A 21,890-nucleotide genomic window follows, 5' to 3' on the forward strand; every position below is an offset into this window, starting at 1 on the left:
TTTTTTTTTTTTTTTTGGTTTTAGATAGAATGTTGGCAGAGGGTATAAAAGAATTCAATTCACAGCTGTTCTACTTTTTTTTTTTAATGTAGGAAACATTAATCAAAGCTTTAAGTTATAAGCTTTCTCATGTTGTTTAGTATTCCAGTTCAACAAAGATCAATAGAGGCCATCCCTGTGTTTCTTGACGCCTCACCAGGAAGCAGAGGCGTGATTATGTAAATCGCCCGGCTCCAGCACCTCGGCCAGCTTGCTTATCTCCCCGGCCTTCTGCCTGCTGCTCCTGGCTCCCTGTGCAAAGTGCAAGCCTCTCCTTCTTATCTCCCAACAAAGCTCGGAGAGGCAAGGATTGAAGCCAGCGATGTTAAACAATGATGCATGGCTGATTTTATTTGTAAGTGATTTATTTCACTGAATTTAATTTTTTTTCACTTTGTGTGTAAGATATTTAGTAACAAGTCAGAATCGCAGAAGTAAGGCGGTGTTCAGAGACAATTGACACAGGTTAGAAATCTATTAAGCATGCTAACAGTTGTGTCTACACCGGTGGAAGAAGAAGGAAGCCCCTCATTGAGAATTTCAACATGCATTGACTAAATATCCCATTTACTCTCTGAAAGGCAATTAATCTGTAATTACATGCAGAAATTCACAAGTAATTCTATTCTTTGGGAAAAAAAAAAAAACCCCACAGTAATCATATAATCAGTTTAAGGGGTAGTACCTTTTTTTTTTTTTTTTGAATTGGAAATACAAAAAGAGTAAAACCTAAAAACAAGGACATTCATGGAAATTTCTGAAATATTCCATTGGCATAATAAATGAAAATGATTGAAAGCCAGTTTCTAAACAGGTTCCACGCCAGGTGCTGCGCTGGTTGGCAGCCTGTCCGTGTGACACAGGCCACTCCAGAGAGAAAGGGTGCACGCAGCTCTGCTGTAATGATGGACCAGGGGACACTGTCCTTCCATCTCTCCTGCATTAATCCCTGACCCGAGTATCTCGGCAGCATAATCCCCATTTAGCATTAGTAGCAACGGCTTCGACTGTGAGGAACACTTTTTTGATAAGTAAGCACTGATTCGGGCATCGCTTTTAAACAACATATTCCCAGCTCAGCAAGAAACCTACACTCCTGAATGAACCGGAGCACATTACTGAGAAAAAGTTCATTAACCTTGCTAGATTCGGGGGTTAACAGGATAGCTGAAGAAAAGCACTGAGTGAACAGCTCGGATACAAAACAAATTAAAATGAATGTCATCATTCCTTTTGATATTCATTAGTTGATTCAGAGGGAGAATGCTCTTCTTAAATTTGCAAGCATTTATCTGTGAAAAACAGGTGTACATCTGCTGCTCGAGTGCGTCCTAAGCGCGGGAGGGCAGAATAATGCAGACACTCACCCGTTCCGCCGAGGGAGGGGCTGGGCGAGGGAGAAAAGACTTGGGCCGCGAAATCCTCAAACGTCATTACTTCTCGGTGGTTCTGAATTATTGCTTCGAGGTACAGAGCTCTCTCTTCGTAGCTGCAGTCATTGATTAAGGAAACAAGTGCACATGTGGAACGACACATATAACAATGACACGGTTCACTCTGGTTTGAATACGGTTATGCAACTTTTATGTGTGTGTGGGGTGGGGGGGAAGAAAGTACCTTCCAAGTCTGTTAACCTCTTGCCAGGGAATTAAATAGAAGTCATAATTAACGGTAAGATTCTGATGTTGAGACCTGTTTGTCTTAGACTTCAGTCAGTTACATCCAACACCAGTGTTACTGAAAAATATGAACATCAATAGTTATAGAATCATAGCAAAAAATCATTAAGGTTGATCCAAACAAACAAAAACAGAGGCATTGATTGTGACGGCATCTCTTTCCACTGACGGCTGTGTGACGATGTCGGACCTTCCCTTCCTAGGTCAGTGGATAGAATGTTCTTCTCAGCCCCTATCAAATGAATTGACACTTGAAGCAAGAATTGGTGTACACTTAAAAAAAAAAAAAAAAAAAAAAGACCCTGCACGGAAGAGGGAAGGCCAGGAAGGTATGCTCCAAGGGGGCACCAGTGCCTCAGGCCACGACAGGCTACGAGCATTAGAAAATAGGAACTAATAAGTGGGGGACTCTAGCAGAGAGTGCACAATGCAATTTAAAAAAGAAAAGACTATTGCCTTTTAATTAAAACTGCAGTCTGGAACACACGCATTCAAATGTGTAATCAAAAACCAGTCACCAATAAAACTTACAAGCGTAACACGCTGAAGCAACTTTCCAGCTGTCTTAATAGGACCCCTGCGTGTGGCAGCCTTTCATAGGGCAGAAAGCAAATCTTCCCCTTTTGTGTATGGCTTCTGTTTCCTCGGAAGGTGAATCATGCACTTCCAATAACAGGATAACGTCAGAACAATTCGACAACGGATGGAGGCACCGCGCGTATGACTTTATGAATTAACAGTTGGGGAAGTCGGCATGACGTCTCATTTTCCCCTTCCTAGTTATCAATGCAAAAGTTAAAAGATGTGTTTTAGTCGTTTTGAAAATCATGCTAATTCTCCAGGAACACAGGGAATGTGGATCACCATCAATCAGTTCATTATTTGCTGCTCTGGAAGAGCAAAAGTAATTCTAGCATTTCTTACCGTATTTTAAAACTATCTTTCCAAAACAGTCTCTTTAAAAATAAAAGTTGGTGACAATTATGCTTTTCCGATTAGCTTTCAGTAAGCATGTGTTTTAAGATTGGAAAATGTTTTTCTATTTTCTTTTGTCAAAGTATGCATATGGATTTCCCAATGCAGGCCCTTCCTCTTCTGCCCCCTTTAATTATATTCAGAGGAAGATTTTTACACCAGGAGACCAGAGGCATCTTGGGGCTGTGCTGTCTACTGCGGTAGCCATGAGCCGCATGTGGCTATCTAAATTTAAATTTAAATTAATTAAAATAAAAAAATAGAAATTCAGTTCCTCTGTCCCACTAGCTGTATTTCAAGCACCCAGCAGCCACATGCAGCTGGGGTCACTGTGCTGGATTGCATGGATGTGAAACACGTCCTTTGTCATGGAGAGAGCTATGGGGCAGCTCTGTTCCAGAATTTCTCTTTACGCTTGCTCTATGTAACTTTAAAAAAGAATTCAAAAGTGGCCCCTCTGATGAATTTACAGTGTTTTATGCAGACAGTCACGGCAGCCTAAGGCCTGGGTGGTGGGAGTCTGAACCGGCTTCTCGAATGCAGGCTGAACTCCCAGTGACTTGCCCTGATGAACAGGCTGCCAAACTTCCACAGTGAGAGGCGTCCTCTCAGGCCCAATTCTAGAGGGACCCACTAATGCCATTCACGTCTCATTATGAACACGCTTATTCTGCACAGCACTTGGCTGTCGCACAGCTCGGCCCTCCGTGCACGGCCCCAGCAAGCCGCTGGTCCAGGGAACAGCAGGACGTTAGGCCTGAGTGGCCGTCTGGCGAACAGGCACTCTGACACTAAGCTGGCACGTGCTGGCCCAGCAGGGGCCGAGCGAGGCGTGACAAATTACTCAAAGAGCTGAGCTAAACTTATGGCTGACAACCACCTGAGCCTTAGGACAGCCGTGGCCCGCTGTCAACACGCAATTCATGGCTCCCCCTTTCAGACCGCAGTCTGCTTGAGGGCCCGGGTTAGAGCAGGCGCGGCCCTCTAAAGACCTGTCATGCTCTGCCTAGAATGGTCCTGCTGTTTCCTGAAAGGCCCCACTGCGTCCAACACATCCACATACAGTGCTTGGGACAATGGTGAACAAAACAGAAGAGTGGATGCATTTTGCTAAATGTGCTATGGAAGCCACATATCTGTAAGAGTGGCTGCGATGTTAATCAAGCTCGCAGTCAACCCTACAAAGAGATGTCATGTATAATACCACAGAAATTGACCTCAGACAGCAGCTCGTCATCCTCTCCCTGAATGACACTATCCAGTTGGTAAGCTTGTCCCTGTCAAGGCTGAGAAATCTGGGCTCCTAAGAGCAAGTCCAGCACTTGAGTTACTGGGGGCGATAATCAAGTTTTGAGATTCTCTGACTTGAACATTTACGGTCTGACTCCTCAAAGAAAGCACTGTGGGAGACAGCACAAAAAGGTGCTTCCAGAACTGGATACGAGAGGAGGAAGTGTTTACCTCACAGAAGATTCCCAATCTCGCATTCACGCCCTTGTCACACGTAGCACACACTCCCCCACCCCCAGGCTGGTCCTATGCTGTCATTGGAGCGTTAACAGCGCTAAACTGGGTGTTGTCATCTAGACAAACATCCATTAGGGACTGCAGGGAGACCAGGAGATCACCAAATGCATTTTCACTCAAGGCCCACGCCAGGGCATGTAAACACCATGACAAAAAGAAAACAAACACCACCCCAATCCTGGCACTGTTTAGAAACAGCAAAGGAGCTCAGGGTGCCAAAAATCATTTCTTTTAGTAGCTTTAAAGAATGTATGTAGCTCTGGGATTTAACTGAATTTATTAGAACTACTAACAAGGGCAATTAGAAGCAGCATCACCTGACATTTTCTTTTCTTTTTCTTTTTTTTAATTTGCATATAAGTGGACCCGTGCAATTAATGTTTGTTTATTTTTGAGAGTTACAGGGTGCTAGTGGGGGAGGGGCAGAGAGAGAGAGAGAGAGAGAGAGAGAGAGACAGGATCTGAGGCAGGCTCTAGGCTCTGAGCCATCAGTGCAGAGGACTTGAACTCACTGATGCAGGACTTGAACTCACAGACTGTGAGATCATGACCTGAGCTGAAGTTGGTCACTTAACCAACTGAGCCACCCAGGCACCCCTGACATTTTCTTATCTAATATCTTTAGGGCTTCAATGCTGGTTGTTTTCTACATAAATAAAAAAAAAAAAGGCATTTATAATTTAGACATCGAAACGCTATTCTAAGGTTCCTCTCCTGTGTAAGACATGTTAAGATATGAACCGAATGCTGTAATAATGCCAGGCAGTGGATGGTCAGTGCCTCTGGCTGAAAGCAGGCGGCTAAAGAGACACCTGGTCACAAATCCAATACCTGTTTTAATACAAGCCACTGCTCTGTTGTTCTCTCAAAAAGTCCACTAACAAATGTAAAACTTCAATTCTGTTCTAAATTACTATCTCATTAAAAACCACACACAAGTATTTTTTTAAAGAGAGAATTTTCCTTTTGATTACTCAATTCGGAGAACATTTAAATTACTACCTAGCAATCCATCTTGGTTCCTAGATATTTTGAGTTTTTTCAGTGACCCGCTGTGTCTATGTTTCGATGTAAGAATTTTATCAATTACTGATATCCCTCTACTTGAATAAATATGTATTTGCCACTTTTATTTTATCAAAAACTTCCAGGAGAACTTTCTGAGACCCTCAAGACAAATTCAACTGGGTTACAAAAGCCTGAGAATACAAGTCCAACTCCCCAACTTTATTCTGATCATTTGTTTTTATGTTTAGAAATGGCAGCAGCTGTCTGACAGGAAGGTGCTTGCCTTTTGGAGAAGAGGGGCTTAGGTTTGAGTTCCAGCTTTCTCCCTGCTACCATGGGGGGACCCAGGACAAGCTGTTTCAATAGCCCCAGCCTCGGTTGCCTGATGTGTAAAGCGAGGACACTGACATCTGCTCTTGGGGCTGTCCAGAGGACCAGATGGAATCACATATTGAAGCCTCAACGCGACCCAGGTTCCAGAGCACAATAGAAACATGCGAGGTGTGGACTGCCCGCTCCTTCCCCCCACTTAATATGGGCTTAGGGGTTCATCTCCCAGAAAGAACATAGTGGATAAGCTGGAGGAACCTCTGTGTCTCTAGGACAAGCAAGCCTCCTTTATGCTAGACCCTCGTGAGCTGGGGTGAGTGTCATGGCTTCCACATTACTGATCAGCAAGTGGAAATGTGAAGGGTTCAAGTGATTTTCCAGAGTCACAGTTACTCAGTGGTACAGTTGAGACCAGAACCGAGGTCTTCTAACTTTTACTGCTTTCAGCTTGATTTCTATAGTACACAGGATTAAGTTTGGGGTTTCATGCAAGGTTGGGAGCTAAACTACTGACTTAAATCTATATGGGCGTGAAAATCAACCTGAGTCCATAGGCTTAAGCTGCATCGACACCCACAGACTATGCTGACTTTATAAATTCAGAAAAATAACAATTACTTCATTTTCATTTCTTTTTACTTAATCATGTTATGTGTTTGCTGACTGCTGTTTAGAATTTTCACCCTTTTCTCTGCTTTATTTATTTATTCCTTAAATTTTTTTAAAATTTTATTTATTTTTTTGAGAGAGACAGAGCATGACCGGGGGGGGGGGGGGGGGGGGGGGGAGACAGAGGGAGACACAGAATCCGAAGCAGGCTCCAGGCTCTGAGCTGTCAGCAGAGCCAGATGTGGGGCTCAAACTCACAAACTATGAGATCATGACCTGAGTCAAAGTCGGATACTTAACCAACTGAGCCACCCAGGTGCCCCTATTTTTTTTTCTTTTAAGGAAAGACCTTCCCTAAATTTCCCAGGACTGGCCACTAGGCCCAGCCTGACAAAGCAGCCTTGGAGGAGCCTTCTGATGTCATATCTGTGTGTCCTGCAGCAGTTTTCCTACCTATCCCTGGTTTTCCTTAACTCATGCAGCCCCTCATCGATGACACAAGCCCACCCAGAGCTGGTCACACTTGTGACTCTGTAGACTCCATTCCCCATGGCAGTGGTCTATGAGGGGAGGGAAGCCAAGTTTCAGCACTGCCTGGGAGGCTCCGGCCAACCCCATGTGCCTCTGAGAAGTCGTGGCACTTGCAAAGTTTGCCACCATTGCTTGCTCCATCCATCCCTTGAGGGTGTGACAGTAGAATAAAGAGAAGCCCTGACTGTAGTTACCATGGAGGACCATCTCATCTTAAATATCCTTGCATTTGTTTCCTGTGGCTGCTGTAAATGACCACAAACTGGTTGGCAGGGGGCAGGGGGCGGGGGGCAGGCTTAAAACAACAGAAGTTTGTTCTCTCACACTTCTCGGAGGCCAGAAGTTCAAAGTCAAGGTGTCAGCAGGGCCTTACTTCCTGCAGAGGCTCTATGTGACTGATCACTCCCATCCCTGCCTCCTTGGCTATACTGCCTCCTCCTCTTCATGTGTCTCTTATAAAGACACTTGTTATTAGATTTAGGACTCACCTGGATAATCCAGGATGATCTTCTCATGTCAAGATCCTTCACTGAGTTGTAAAGATCCGTCTTGGAATAAGTTAACATTCACAGGTTCTGGGATTAGGCATATCTTTCTGGCACCCACGACTTAGCCCATTATACTCCTTATGAGTATACCGTATTATACTGTATGGGTCAGGTTCATCCTTACATCACTCATACTACCTAGCTTATAGGTGCTTTATGCAATATTTATTGAATGCCTAGGATTTGTGCCCATTGCTCTGGGTTATGACACTGCTAGATATATTTCAAGCAAAGGCAGCTTATAAGGAGAGATTAGGGAGTTTTCAGTTTGAAGTAAAAATCTGCATAGATAAAAAAAATAAGTGATACAAAACTTCCAGAAGAAAAGTATAGGGCAAATTCTTTATGACCTTGGGATTTGGAGTGATTCATTAAATAAGAAACAAAAACATGAACCATAAGGGGGAAGCCTAGTACATCTGGGCGTATTCAAATTAAAAACTACTACTTACCACAATACCATAAAAAGTGACAAGGTACAAAGTGGGAGAAGTCATCTACAACACACACAACTGACAAAGGGTAAATGTCCAGAACATGTAAAGAACTCCCAGAAATCAGTAAAAGAATCAAATCTAATCAAATCTATTAGAAAAAATGGACACCTGGGTGTCTCAGTCGGTTAAGAATATGACTTAGCTCAGGTTATGATCTTGCAATTTGTGAGTTCTAGCCCTGCGTCGGGCTCTGTGCTGACAGCTCAGAGCCTGGAGGCTGTTTTGGATTCTGTGTCTCCCTCTCTCTCTGCCCCGAACCCACTCTCATTCTGTTTCTGTCTCTCTCAAAAATAAATAAGCATTAAGAAAATTTAAAAAAAAGTTAAAATGGGCAAAATACACAAGCATTTCCAGAACATAAACTACGAATGGATATTAAGGTGCTTAACATCACTAATAATCAGGGATTATTACAGCCACAATGAGATACCATTTTATATATACCAGACTGGCAAAACAAAAAAATCTAATAATGCCAAATGTCAGAGAGGATAGGCAGAGGAATTCTCAGAGCCTACTGGTAGGAGATAATTGGCTTAACTTCTCAGGAAGGCAATTTCACATTATCCAAGAAACAGCAGATGTGCAGACTTGTGGGCCAGCAATCCCACATGTAACAATGTTTATAATATTCTATAGACAGTGGCAAAGTCAAAAAAGAGAGAGAAACTATTTTTAAGTTCTACTGATAGATGTAGTCACATAGTAGAATATTATACAGCAGTGAAAATAAACCACAGGTGTGTGGATTAGTATGGATGAAACTTAAAAAACAATGTTAATGGAAAAGTAACTCACTGAAGAACATGTACAGTGCAATTCTATCTACATACATTTATATTTATTTATTTATTTATTTTTAATTTTATTTTTTTATTTTAACTTGTTTAATTTTTTATTTTTTTTAAATTTACATCCAAATTAGTTAGCATATAGTGCAATAATGATTTCAGTAGATTCCTTAATGCACCTTACCCATTTAGCCCATCCTCCCTCCCACAACCCGTCCAGCAACTCTCAGTTCGTTCTCCATATTTATAAGTCTCTTTTGTTTTGTCCCCCTCCCTGTTTTTATATTGTTTTTGTTTCCCTTCCCTTATGTTCATCTGTTTTGTCTCTTAAAGTCCTCATATGAGTGAAGTCATATGATATTTGTCTTTCTCTGACTAATTTCACTTAGCATAATACCCTCCAGTTCCATCCACGTAGTTGCAAATCACAAGATTTCATTCTTTTTGATTGCTGAGTAATATACATATACATATATGTATAATATACATATACATATACATATAATACATATAATATACATATACATATATGTATGTATACATACACACACACACACACACACACACATATCACATCTTCTTTATCCATTAATCTATTGATGGACATTTGGGCTCTTTCCATACCTTGGCTATTGTTGATAGTGTTGCTGTAAACATGGGGGTGCATGTGTCCCTTCGAAACAGCATACCTGTATCCTTTGGATAAATGCCTAGTAGTGCAATCGCTGGGTCATAGGGTAGTTCTATTTTTAGTTTTTTGAGGAACCTCCATACTGTTTTCCAGAGTGGTTGTGCCAGCTTGCATTCCCACCAACAATGCAAAGGAGATCCTCTTTCTCCACATCCTCACCAACATCTGTTGTTGCCCGAGTTGTTAATGTTAGCCATTCTGACAGGTGTGAGGTGGTATTTCATTGTGGTTTTGATTTGTATTTCCCTGATGATGAGTGATGTTGACCATTTTCTCATGTGTCAGTTGGTCATGTGAATGTCTTCTTTGGAGAAATGTCTATTCATGTCTTTTGCCCATTTCTTCTCTGGATTATTTGTTTTTTGGGTGTTGAGTTTGAGAAGTTCTTTATAGATTTTGATACTAACCCTTTATCTGATATGTCATTTGTGAATATCTTCTCCCATTCCATCGGTTGCCTTTTAGTTTTGCTGATTGTTTCCTTTGCTGTGCAGAAGCTTTTTATTTTGATGAGGTCCCAGTAGTTCATTTTTGCAGTTGTTTCCCTTGCCTTTGGAGATGTGTTGAGTAAGAAGTTGCTGCGGCCAAGATCAAAGAGATTTTTGCCTGCTTTCTCCTCAAGGATTTTGATGGCTTCCTGTCTTCCATTGATGTCTTTCATCCATTTCGAGTTTATTTTTGTGTATGATATAAGAAAGTGGTCCAGGTTCATTCTTCTGCATGTTGCTGTCCAGTTTTCCCAGCACCACTTGCTGAAGAGACTGCCTTTATTCCATTGGATATTCTTTCCTGCTTTGTCAAAGATTAGTTAGCCATACATTTGTGGGTCCATTTCTGGGTTCTCTATTCTGTTCCAATGATCTGAGTGTCTGTTCTCATGCCATATTTTTATTTATTTTTTTTAAAGTTTATTTATTTATTTTGAGAGAGAGAGAATGAAAACAGAAGTGGGGGGGGGCAGAGAGAAGGAGAGACAGAATCCCAAGCAGGTCCTGTGCCACCAGCACAGAGCCCGACGTAGGGCTCAAACTCACAAACTGTGAGATCATGACCTGAGCTGAGATCAAGAGTCAGAAGCTTAACCAACTGAGCCACCCAGGTGACCCTCTACATAAATTTAAAAAACAGGCAAAGTAAAACATACTGCTTTAGGAATACACACATATGCAGTGAAACTATCACCCAGATTATATCTGGGGTGGGGGAAGAGGCTGCATAGGGAAAGGTCAAATATATTGGTCAGTACACATGGGGGACCAGTAAAGAGGCATGTTTTATTATTCTTTAGAACTTATGTAAATGTTAGCCATTTTCTAGTATGTGTAAAATATCTCATAATATAAATAGGCAATCTGGTGAGAATGGAATATAGTACTAATCAAAGGGATCTTTTCTCACCTATTGTAAGGACAGAATGAGCTTCTTTAAACCAATGGCAGTGGGGCACCTGGGTGGCTCAGTTGCTTAAGTGTCTGACATAAGCTCAGGTCATGATTTCATGGTTCATGAATTCAAGCCTTGCATCAGGCTCTGTGCTGACAGCTGAGAGCCTAGAGCTGCTTCAGATTCTGTGTGTCCCTCTTTCTCTCTCTGTCTCTGCCCCTCCCCGCTTGCATTCTCTCTCTCTCTCTCTCTTTCTCTCTCTCTCTTAAAAATAAATAAACATTAAAAACAAAACCAAAGGCAGATATAAAAAATACAGTTAGAGATAACAATGATAGGTCCATCTGATTCAGACACAGAAAAAGCAGAAAAGAGGCAGTGCTATTTTTAAGGCCTTAGTTCCAGAAACAGACCAAAATATGAGAGCTCAAAATTTCCAGAAAGGTGTGAAAAGCTGTGGATACAAATGCCATCCATGGGGTGGGGGAATATTGCTCCAGGAGAAAATATGTCTTCCTACAAAGATACTTTTGCTAGAATTACCTCACACTAAGAATGACAAAATGGGCTGAACTAGAGAATGGTGAACACACTACATATATACACAGGCCTGTGTGCATGATTTCTATTCAGCATCCTACTCTGCTCAGTACACTTGATTTCAAGGGACTCTGCCATTTTCAGAAAGCAAGTCCACATTCACTCAAATGCTTATCCGTGCAAGAAATATGTGCTGAGTGCCCACCAGTGCTTGGTGATGGGCACACAACTGGGAAACAGGACAGGGGCTGCCCCTACCCTCAGCAGGCCCACATTCCAGCAGAGACAGGTGCACAGAGTAAGGGGAGCTGTCCTTACGTCAGTGCCAGGTAGAGAGTGAGGACAGAAAGGGCAGGGAAGCCTCTGAAGCGGTGGCCAGAAAGGGGCTAATCAAGAGGGGGTGGGGGCGAGCAGCTGTGAGAGCATTACACGTGCAGAGAGGCATGAGTTGGAAGGAGCCCCAAGGAGTTTCAGGACGTGAAAGGAGATTGGTACCCACCCCAGGGTGGCAAGAGGGGGCAGGAGGTACATTTGAAAGACTGGCTGGGTCTGGGTGACAGGAGGTCTGAATGGTTTGAGGCAAGGGAGCAGTGTGGCCTCACTTAGGTTTCTAGATCACCCTGAGAAGATCTGCCACCACTAAGGAAAGTCCAGCACGCCCTCACGTTTTGAAGAGGTCAATGCTGGCATGCATCTATATGATTAATCCCTGGGCTTGTACAGTACTTGTTCTCTGCCTATTTCCAGGATATATATATGTTGAGCAAGTGGAAATGGTACGATGGCTACCTGCAGATTTGAAATGACCATAACTTCTGAGAATGGTCTTGAAGAGAAGGGGTCTGGTTGGATGATGTGCCTGACTTGGAGGGAAGAGGAAATGGAGCACAGGCAGAGGTGGAAGCAGCCCTCCAGGATGAAGCAGAGAACAAAGTGTTATGGACAAGATGGCGGGCACATTCCTCACACAAGAACAGATAATGTGCTCACAGAAATCTGGTGAAAAGGAGACTATTTAAGACAGCTGTGGATTGAGGGATGTTACCCTGAATCAAATGTTTTAAATATATCTATAGATATACTTTAAACCTAGTAAAAAGATGCATCAACAGTTGCAAAGAGTCTGAGCTCAGAGAAGGGACAGCTAAGAATAATTTATGAGACGAGGAAATTAATGAGATGATTTCTTCCATCAGTCCCACCACCAGAAGCTTTAGGAGGAGAGGATGCAGAGGATGGTGATAACACATTTTCATTTCTTAGGCAAACAGCAGTCAAAGGATAAAGCTTTAAAATGCTCACTGGTCTCGGATATGACAGCAAAAGCACAAGCAACCAAAGACAAAAAATATGAAAATGTATCAACAAAGTGAAGAGACTGGAAAAAAAAAAGTGAAGAGACAACCCACAGAATGAGGGAAAATATTTGCAAATCAGTTACCTAATAAGGGTCTCATACCTAGAATATGTAAACTCTTGTAATTCAATAATAACATGACAATTCAATTAAAAAAATGGTCAAATGATTTGAATAGACATTTCTTCAAAAAAGACAAATGCATGGCCAACAAACATATAAAAAATGCTCAACATCATTAGCCACTAGGGAAATGGAAATAAAAACCACTGAGGTACTGCTTTAACCCTACTAAGATGGTTATCATCCAAAGGGACAAGGATGACAGTGTTGGCGAGGGTGTTGAGAACCTGGAATTGTCGCACTCTGCTGGTGGGATGTGGAATGGCACGGCTGCTGTGGAAAACAGTGTGGCCATCAGCCTCTCAGGAGTCAAACACGTGACCCAGGAAATCTGAGGTCTACACCCACGAGAACTAAAAATGCACGTTCACACAAAAGCCTGTCCACAAGTGTTCACAGCAGCATTCTCTGTAATAGGCAAAAACTGAAAACAATCCGAATGTCCATAAACTGAAGAATGGATAAACCAAATGTAGTCTCTCCATACAGTGGAATATTATTCAGCCATAAAAAGGAATGAAATATTGAAACAGCTACAACACAGACGACCCTTGAAAACACTGCTAAGTGGGAGAAGGTAGATACAAAAGGCCTCATATTGTGTGACTCCATTTATAGAAATGTCCAGAAAAAGAAAATCCAGAGTCAGAAAAGAAATTAGAGCTTGCCAGTGACTGCGGGCAGAGTGGATACAGGGTTTCTTTTGGGGATGATGAAAACATTCTGGAATTGGATGATGCTAATGATTGCACAATCTGGTGAATATAGTAAAACCCATTGTAGTACACAATTTAAAAGGGGGAGTTTTATGGTATGTGAATTATATCTCAATGAAAAACTGTCCCCACAAATGCCTATGGTATGCGTGGTACACCCTATGCACTGTGGGGAGGGTCTTCTAATGCAAAGGTCCTCACTGAGCACACTCTGGAACAGATGGAGAGGTGGCCTGGCAGAGAACAGAGCCCTCCGGGCACTGTTGCTGGATCATTTATTCATGGAAGATGCCTGCAGAGGAGCAGACCGTGTGCCAGGGACTGTTCTAGGAGCTGGAGGGAGCAAGGTGAGAAAGATTACAGCATTCACAACTTATCTGGGAGGACAGACACCCAACCTGCAAGGTGGTAACTACCCTGTGGACTGAATGGATCCACAGACTACGTAAGTACCCATGGACAGAGAGTGGTGTAGGTCAGCCTGCCAAGGGTCTGTCACGGCAGGAGGGGCAACAATAGTCTCTAGCATCTGGGGATCACGGGAGGCTTTTAAGTAGATGAACAGCAAGATATGGCCAGTACTTGAGAGATAATGGCAGGGGAGGGCACATGTTGGAAGGGCCTAGAAGGGAGAGAGACTAGAGGAAGAGGAGCTAGTCAGGGAGAAAGATGTGAGATGGGCCTCAAGAAAGCAGGGTTGGAGGGAAGGGAGAGGAGGCTTCAGGCTGTAGGGCTGCTCACTCTTGGTGAGAGAGGGAAAAGGCAGGACAAAACTTAGGGGTTCAAGGCTCAAGTGACAAGGGGAACTGTCGAGTCTGAAGGGTCCGAAGGGATGTCAGGGGAGAAATACTGGGGAGATGACAAATGTGTCCTGGCAGAGAGGCCTGGGCTGCAGACAGGGAGCAATGAGTCATGGGTCTGGAGACTGCCATAGAGGAGAAAAGGAGAGCATGCACCGCTGGGAACTCCTACCTTCCCACTTCTGCAGCAGGGGCAGAAGTACATTCGCAGGAAAGGAAGATGGAGGAGGGACTGGGGAGGGATGAAGAAGGTTCTGAGCCACATCGCAGAACCTTGGGAGGGGCATTTCTGGAAGGAGGAAACTCTGCTCCGATGGACTTCTATATCCTTCACATCTTCCCTGGTATCTGCCACCCAGAGGAAAATCCATAGGTGGGCTGGGTTGGCACTCAATAATCCTAAATAAATGGATGAAATTCCATAATCATCAAGATAGGAACAGATGCCAGATACAGCCTAAAGCCATACATCATTTTTTACAGAGATTCTGTTTGTCTTTCAATATAATGCAAATTTAAATTCTAGGACGGTTTAAGATCCCAAATAAATGAATCATTCAAAGTAAATGTCACAGCCTAGTAACGGATAAAGAGGATGACTTTACTGAACAATGTAACCAAATAAAACGGATTTTCGGGAAAAGGAAATTAAACACATGGAAGTATAAGATATTAGATTAGGTTTCAAACACTAATGATACACTCCTTGAAAGGAAAGCAGTCCACTTCTGCTAAGAAAGAAGAAAACAGCCATATGACCAGGTTTAAGAATAATTCCAAGGAAATGATAACACTAAGTGGAAATGTGATAGAAATAGGTTTGCTTCAGGCTATTAGATTACAGACTTTTGGAGATCTTCTCCCATACTCCCTTGTCCTTCTGGCACAGGGAACAAATGGGTCTCCCTCTTAGGATCTTGGGACACTCCAAGGGTGCAATGGATTTGATCTCTGTTCAGATCAGTTCTTCTTAGGGGACTGATTTGTTGAGGAGCACACCCCTAATGACCGCATTTCCTACTTCCATCTCTGGTGCCACGGGTACACCTCACCTTCTGTAAGTCACCACGAAAGAAAGAAGCCCATGACAGTAAAACATCAGCGATGAGAAAACCCATCACTCAGCCTGTTTAACGTCTAAAGAACGTGCCGTCAAGTGAGCGAGCAGGGATTCCACAGGCTGCTTCACTGATGAACATGACCCAAGAAGTGACGGATCAGTGTAAACAACAGAGAGCCCGAGGGGTCTGCCGTGCTTATGCCAATAACTTGGTTTCTGGGAGGAAGGGAGTCAATGTTGCTTGAACTGTTTCTCTTTCACAGATTTTCATTCACTCTAAACATATGGCAGGTGAGGGGCTAAAAAAAATGTACTCTCAGCCTCGGCTAGAGAAAATGGCTACCGCTGACATTCTGCTGGCATTCAACATCCATGTAAAACTCACAGCTAAATGTAAAACAATTACAAATGCAGAACCATCTCTAAATGTCTGGAGTCCTCTGTGTGGCAAGGTACAAAAAGGGCAGACGATTAAGATAGCGGTAAACATGGAGTTTTAAGCTCTAACTTTATCACCGCCAACCGAAAGAGGAAAGTTATTATGAATACATTACAGGTATTATTTAGTGAATGTAATTTGAACTGAATCATCCAATATTTATGCTTCAACCATTCTCGCTTTGGAGGCAAAGGCGCGTTCCATGTGACCTACAGATTAGTTTATATCTAGGTTGATTCTAAAAATAAAACAGATTCATGATGATATATGATAATAAGAGAACCAAATCAACAAGGATAAAAATAATCTTCTATGGCAGATATTCTGGTTACCGTTCTCCTGAAATATGCTCTCTGTATGCCCATCAACAACCCACTGGGACCAGATGAAGTAGGACAGGGCTTGGGCATGGCAGAAGTACCTTTTCTGGCCCAAAGTATTTGCACCAAGCTCTCTACAGATTTTCTTGATTTTTCAATACTCCTTTTGAGGATGTTTACAAGTTTGAGCTATGTTTGTTTTTTTTCCCTCTTTTAAGCATTTAAAAACAAACACAAATATATCTGAAACAAGGAGCATTTCTATATTTCTGTAAAATCATTACAATGGCTTAATGGCATCTTATTTTCCAGGAAGATACTCATCTTAGTACTAATGATCAGATGACAAGGAGAAACTCCAAGAAAAGTTAGGGGGTTACCAAAGGCAAGCAACCTAGAAACCAAAAAGCAGCTCGTGTTAAGGGTGCCAAGTGGCCTCCCCTGGCCTGTGTAGACTCTGCTTTACTGGGTAAAATAGGGCATCACAGCACACCTGAGGGATAACTATTGCTGCTGACCAGCACTTGAAACCCAATCCACCCACAGACTTATCAGTTAGAAAAAAGAAATACTGTCACAATTATCAAAACCTAGCTGGAAATTTGGGGGAATTCTAATAATACAAAGCTCCTCCGTGATCAGAAGTAGCAAAACTATGTTTGCCACTTAATATTAAAGTGACTGGTTTGTGGCAATTAAAGACAGCGTGTGATGTAAATGGTTCACTTAGGCAGAAGCTACACAAAGTAGATGTGAGAGTTGAGCCATCACGCTAGGTGGCACCAGGTGGGGACATGTGTGGGTGCAGCTCCAACAGTAGGCTTGGCCAGACCCACCTGAGCGAACCCCAAGTGGTCAAAGGAACACAAACAACACTAGTTTCATTAACGTCGTGACTGGGGAAGGGGTTCTGAGCAGCTGGAAGGCAAAAAGCACCTTTTAGTCCTTTTACATCTGTCCCAGCAATTGGGTCACAGTCAGGTAAACAAGCAATGATTAGAATGTATATACAAGTTAAATAATGTAGTGGGAAATTTTTATGTTTTGCTTTCAAGATTGGTCACAGAAATTCCCAGGGGCTGATGGAATTACTCTCATTTCATTTCTGTTAAAAACTGTTTGCCTGGATGAAGATCTAGCTGCTAGTGTGGACTAGGAGAGGTGGCTGCACTGGTGTAGATGAAAGTGGTAGGAGAAACAACCTGTTTCCACTGGGCCGAGGACCCTGCAAGGTGGTTGTCGTGTGTGTGAGAGGCATACTCCTGCTTACTGGGGAAGAAGGGAAACTCCCTATGAGGAACCCGGCAGAAGTCTCAGGAAAAGTCCAGTGTGGGGGTCAGGCACAGTGGCTGCATACTCTCGGAGACACAGTGTGCAGCATGCCCTATTACAACAGCCCCATCCTGACAGCCCTCTGGGTGAGGCGTCTGTCTGTGGCACGTGAATCAAACTGCATCCTGAGTGGAAGCTACCCCAGGCCAGGGGCACCTCCACCAAAGTGGCATCAACCACAGGTTATACTGAGATAGTGATACCAACTAAAATGGCCGTGGGATTTCCACGGGCCAAGCACCATGCTAGGTGTGTTATGGGCTGTATCGTATCTCATCCTGGCAACTATGATTTGTTCTATTGCTCTTCTCATTAGGGAAGGAAGCCGAAGTGCAGAGCACAGAGGTACTCTGCTCCAGGCCCCTCGCATGGTAGATGCCAGGGTCCCGAACAGACACCCCAGCAGCCTGACTTTGGAGCCTCCACTCTCAGCTGTGGTCCCCCCCTCCAAGAGAAAAGCCTAGTGTGGCCACAACTAATAGAAGGCACAGCTCTGTGCCCTCACTGGTGCTTGTATGGAAACCTGAAGGAAGAAATGGAAGACCTTCCATTCCTGAAGGAAGAAAGGGAAGACCCCCTACAATTCAGACACTGTTGTTTTTTTTTTATCTTTTTTTTTAATGTTTTTATTTATTTTTGAGACAGAGAGAGACAGAGCATGAGCAGGGGAGGGGCAGAGAGAGAGGGAGACACAGAATCTGAAGCAGGCTGCAGGCTCTGAGCTGTCAGCACAGAGCCTGACGCGGGGCTCGAACTCACAGACTGTGAGATCATGACCTGAGCTGAAGTCGGACGCTCAACCGACTGAGCCACCCAGGCACCCCCAATTCAGACGCTATTATCCAACAACTTCAGGAGAAAGAAAATTCACTCTGTCTCAAGAGATTTTTCCTCCTGCCAATTTGATAAACTGCAATGCTTGGATCTCAAGTAAGTATTTCTAGCCATAACACGTCAGTGAGAGAAATTCCTGTGGGTTAGGGCAGGGGCAGGGTGACTTTTTTTTTTTTTTTTTACTAAATCCCACCGGTGCAATTCCCCTGTCTGCAGGGTAAGACTTCTGCAGCAAGGGTACCCCAGGTTGGGCCGTCCTTGCACTTGGCAATGCAGATGCCTCTATTTGTCACTCATTCCTTCATTAAAACTACCTCCCAACCCTGGCAGGCTCACCCATATGCTGGCATCCCCATCCTCCCAGGGCCTGGCACCCTGTATCTGGCAGGGGCCACTGTGGGGTGACCATGTGTGTCCCTCATACTGCTGGTGTTGTTCCCATTCACCTGCTGTGGTATCTCCCATGGCTTTCAACCTGACAACAGACAGGGTCACACCAATGACCCTACAGGTTGTCAGTTATAGGAAAGCAATTTTCTCCATGAGATATGGCTAAATCTGGCTCAGGGTAGACTGACAGAGGGAAGAAGGAAATTTTTGTTTGTTTGTTTTCTCTCATAATTGGAGAATATATGTCATCAGGTGCAGAATGGAAATTCAATCCCATTTGAGTCTAACACTTGGATAACACATTCAATATCTATAATATATTTCAGTTGGTACATTTGAGTATCTAGAAATTTTCCATTTTTCAGAGTAATTCAGAAGGAAATGAAGAAACAAAGCTGACCCAGTGGGAACAAAGATCAGTATCAGAAATTCTCTCGTGATAACACATGTTCTAAAAAGAAAACGTACAGATAAAAGTGATGGGTGTCTGTATCTCAGTTTTACATGTTTTTATATTCTGGGATTATTCCACTTCACACTTGAAGGGAAAACTGCCTGCTTTTCTTTCTTTCTTTTTTTTTTTTTAATGCAAAATTCCCTATCAGAGATCCTGTTCATTCTAAAATATATTTGTCACATTACAAACAGAAATGGCCCTGAATGTTGTTAAAGATAAAATTCCCAACTCATACAATTCTCTGGGACTTTCCACATTTGAGCCCCATAAAGGTACTCAATATCATCTTCATGACTAAAAGTACAACTGCAGTATTACTTAAAATTATAATCAAATCCTTCTGCAAATTAAGACACTTATTCTTGGAAAAATAGCCAAATTAAATTAGGTGTGTCTTTTCTTAATAGATCAAAAACAGCTCCATTAAATCAGCAGTTTTACATTAATGGCATGAGACATGGCCCAGATGAGGAAAATGTTCTTTGGAGTGACTTTGTATTTTATTTAAAGAGAATTGGAAATGTTCTTCACAATTCAAATGTGAAGCAGAACTGTATTGCAGGTCCCCAGATCAGGAGGGCAGTATGAGCCCTATGAGGTAGCCTATCCATACCAGAGGGCCCAGGTTCCTCTTTTCCCAATTCTTTAGCCTGCCACTCATCCATCCTTCCTTCCTTCCTTCCTTCCTTCCTTCCTTCCTTCCTTCCTCCCTCCCTCCCTCCCTCTCTTCCTTCCTTCCACCCATCCATCCTTCCATCCATCCATCCATTCATCCATCCAGCTGATATTTAATTAATGCTTCCTATGACAGATCCATTATTTTTCCTTCAAATGTAAAAATAGAAAAAGTATTTTCTTGCTCCTCAATCCTCTTTTGGGTCTTGGCTTCTATAACATAAAATACTCAACCACCACAGTAAGTGTTATAGTATTTGGGGGGGGGGGTTCTAAAACACATTATGGTTCTGAGTTTACATTATAATCAGCCTGAGTTCTACTGGGGCAGTACCTCACTTAGAGTAAAAGACAATCCTTACGAAATAAATAAGAACAACTTACTCAGTGTTGGCACACTGCTGCTCTCCCTTTAGTAGCCATAAACCCACAGGATGCTCTTGGAAATCTCAAACCATAGATGCTGAAGCAGAAACGGAACGGAAATGATTCTTCCTGAGGCCACCCAGCTAGTGTTGAGCAGGGTTTGAACTCAAGCCCAGGGCAATTTGTTTCCAGTGCTGGCCCTTCTACTGTCTTATGCTGCCTCAGTTTAATTTGAATATTATTTTAGTTAAGAGTTTGCAATAGTCATGCTAATTCCCAAATACTGTTATTTGCTGACAAGGACGGTGAAAATAGACAAATTACATCCTCCTCTCTCCCTCCAGAACCTATTGAGTAGCTATTGAGTAGCACAGAATAAATTGGTAATTTTTATAGCTAAGCTGGCATAAATGGTGACTACTAAGCCGGATTATTATCTATATGATTGACATTAGAAACCAGAATGTAGAATAACAAACTATATTAATCCAATTCTTTCATTTATATATCAGGGATTGGGAAGTTTAAATGAGCCCATTTAGGCGAAATTGACCTTACTAAGCTTATTTCTAGTCACATCTATAAAATAATCAGTATGTAATTCTAAAGTTTTATTAATTAGTTATTTTGAATGAACATTTTCAATGAGAGCATTTATTGTCAACAGATAGGTATTTTGAAGTTGCAATATGCTTCAACACTGGCAAATAACGCAGCTTTTCATGTAAGATCCATTTGGCTTTTGCTCCACAATCAAAACACTGAGAGGCAATAAGAATGGATTGTTATTCTTCAGCTGTTATCTTTTAAGGGTAATAAAGCTTCTGACAAATCCTTATTTTTTAATTACATGCTATTCAGTGTCATTAAAAACCACTGAAGAGGGTAAAATTGTCTTTGCCATGACTCTGAGCAAAAGAGGGACAAGAGACACAAGTATGATACTCTATGTGTTGTGAGGGACAGCGTGGTCTAAGCCAACCCTGTGTTTGGGGCCACATGGCCCTAGGCAAGAAGCATGCCTCGCAGAACCCCAGGTCCTCATCTGGGAAAGGGGGTTAAGGGCTGCCCTGCAGGGCCATGTTGCAGTGAGGGGAATGACGCCATATGGGTGCTGAACCCCGGGGACAGGTGTGGTGGTCAGACATCTGGCCCAGAGCCATGTGCCTTGATTACGGCTAAGGCATCTCCTTGTCCCTTGGCCTGAAATTGCTTCCTCCAACAGTAGGAACCATTTCAAGGGAAATGTTCTTCTCATCTAGACACTGAAATAGGAGGACCAGAAACTAGGATAGCAGTCATTTTAAATTATGGAAACTTGAGTGCCACCTACAGTGGATTCTGACTCTCATCAAGTATGTGGGTGATTTCCTTGTGACCTTATGTTTCTGACTGTTCTTGCTCAATCCCCATGACTATTTAGAAATGTCACTTTACAAATTCCCTTTGTATTTCTCCATTGCTTTTACTTTCCAGACTTCCCCACGCCCACATGCTGATAGTAGAGATGGGGTCCCCTTGCTTTCATGGGACATCATGTATGCATGTCACTAGGGATCCCCTGTCCCAGTATGTATTTGACTTGGACCCTCGGGGTCAAGGACGGTGTGCAAATGAGAGAATGTTTTAAAGAAAGTCTACCTTTCAATCAGGGATAATTACTTTTTGAGTGTATGGAGACAATAAAAGACATCTAATGCACGGTCCCTGTCTTTTCCCAGCTTGCCACAGGTGCAGCATGACTGACATGCAGGACACACTTCCCAGGGTTCTAGGTGGTGCATATAAATCCAGGTGTTGCGGGCAGGGAGCCAGCTGTGCCCCTGGTGGGTAATTGGGATGCTTTGTGGGGTGGATCCTCCCTACAGCAAGG

At 42.9% G+C, this 21,890-nt stretch overlaps 1 protein-coding gene across 5 annotated transcripts in view; it reads right to left on the reverse strand.

The window, feature by feature from the left end:
• The window catches only part of RALGAPA2 (Ral GTPase activating protein catalytic subunit alpha 2), a 324,029-nt gene that overhangs the window by 21,107 nt on the left and 281,032 nt on the right, over positions 1-21,890 (reverse strand). For all 5 annotated transcript variants that reach the window (XM_049650097.1, XM_049650096.1, XM_049650095.1 and 2 more), the window contains one exon: positions 1,407-1,528. In XM_049650097.1, coding sequence (XP_049506054.1) covers positions 1,407-1,528 — 122 coding nt within the window. The remainder of the gene's footprint in view (positions 1-1,406; positions 1,529-21,890) is intronic.

This window comes from Panthera uncia (genome assembly GCF_023721935.1).
Source record: "Panthera uncia isolate 11264 chromosome A3 unlocalized genomic scaffold, Puncia_PCG_1.0 HiC_scaffold_11, whole genome shotgun sequence".
NCBI lineage: Eukaryota > Metazoa > Chordata > Mammalia > Carnivora > Felidae > Panthera > Panthera uncia.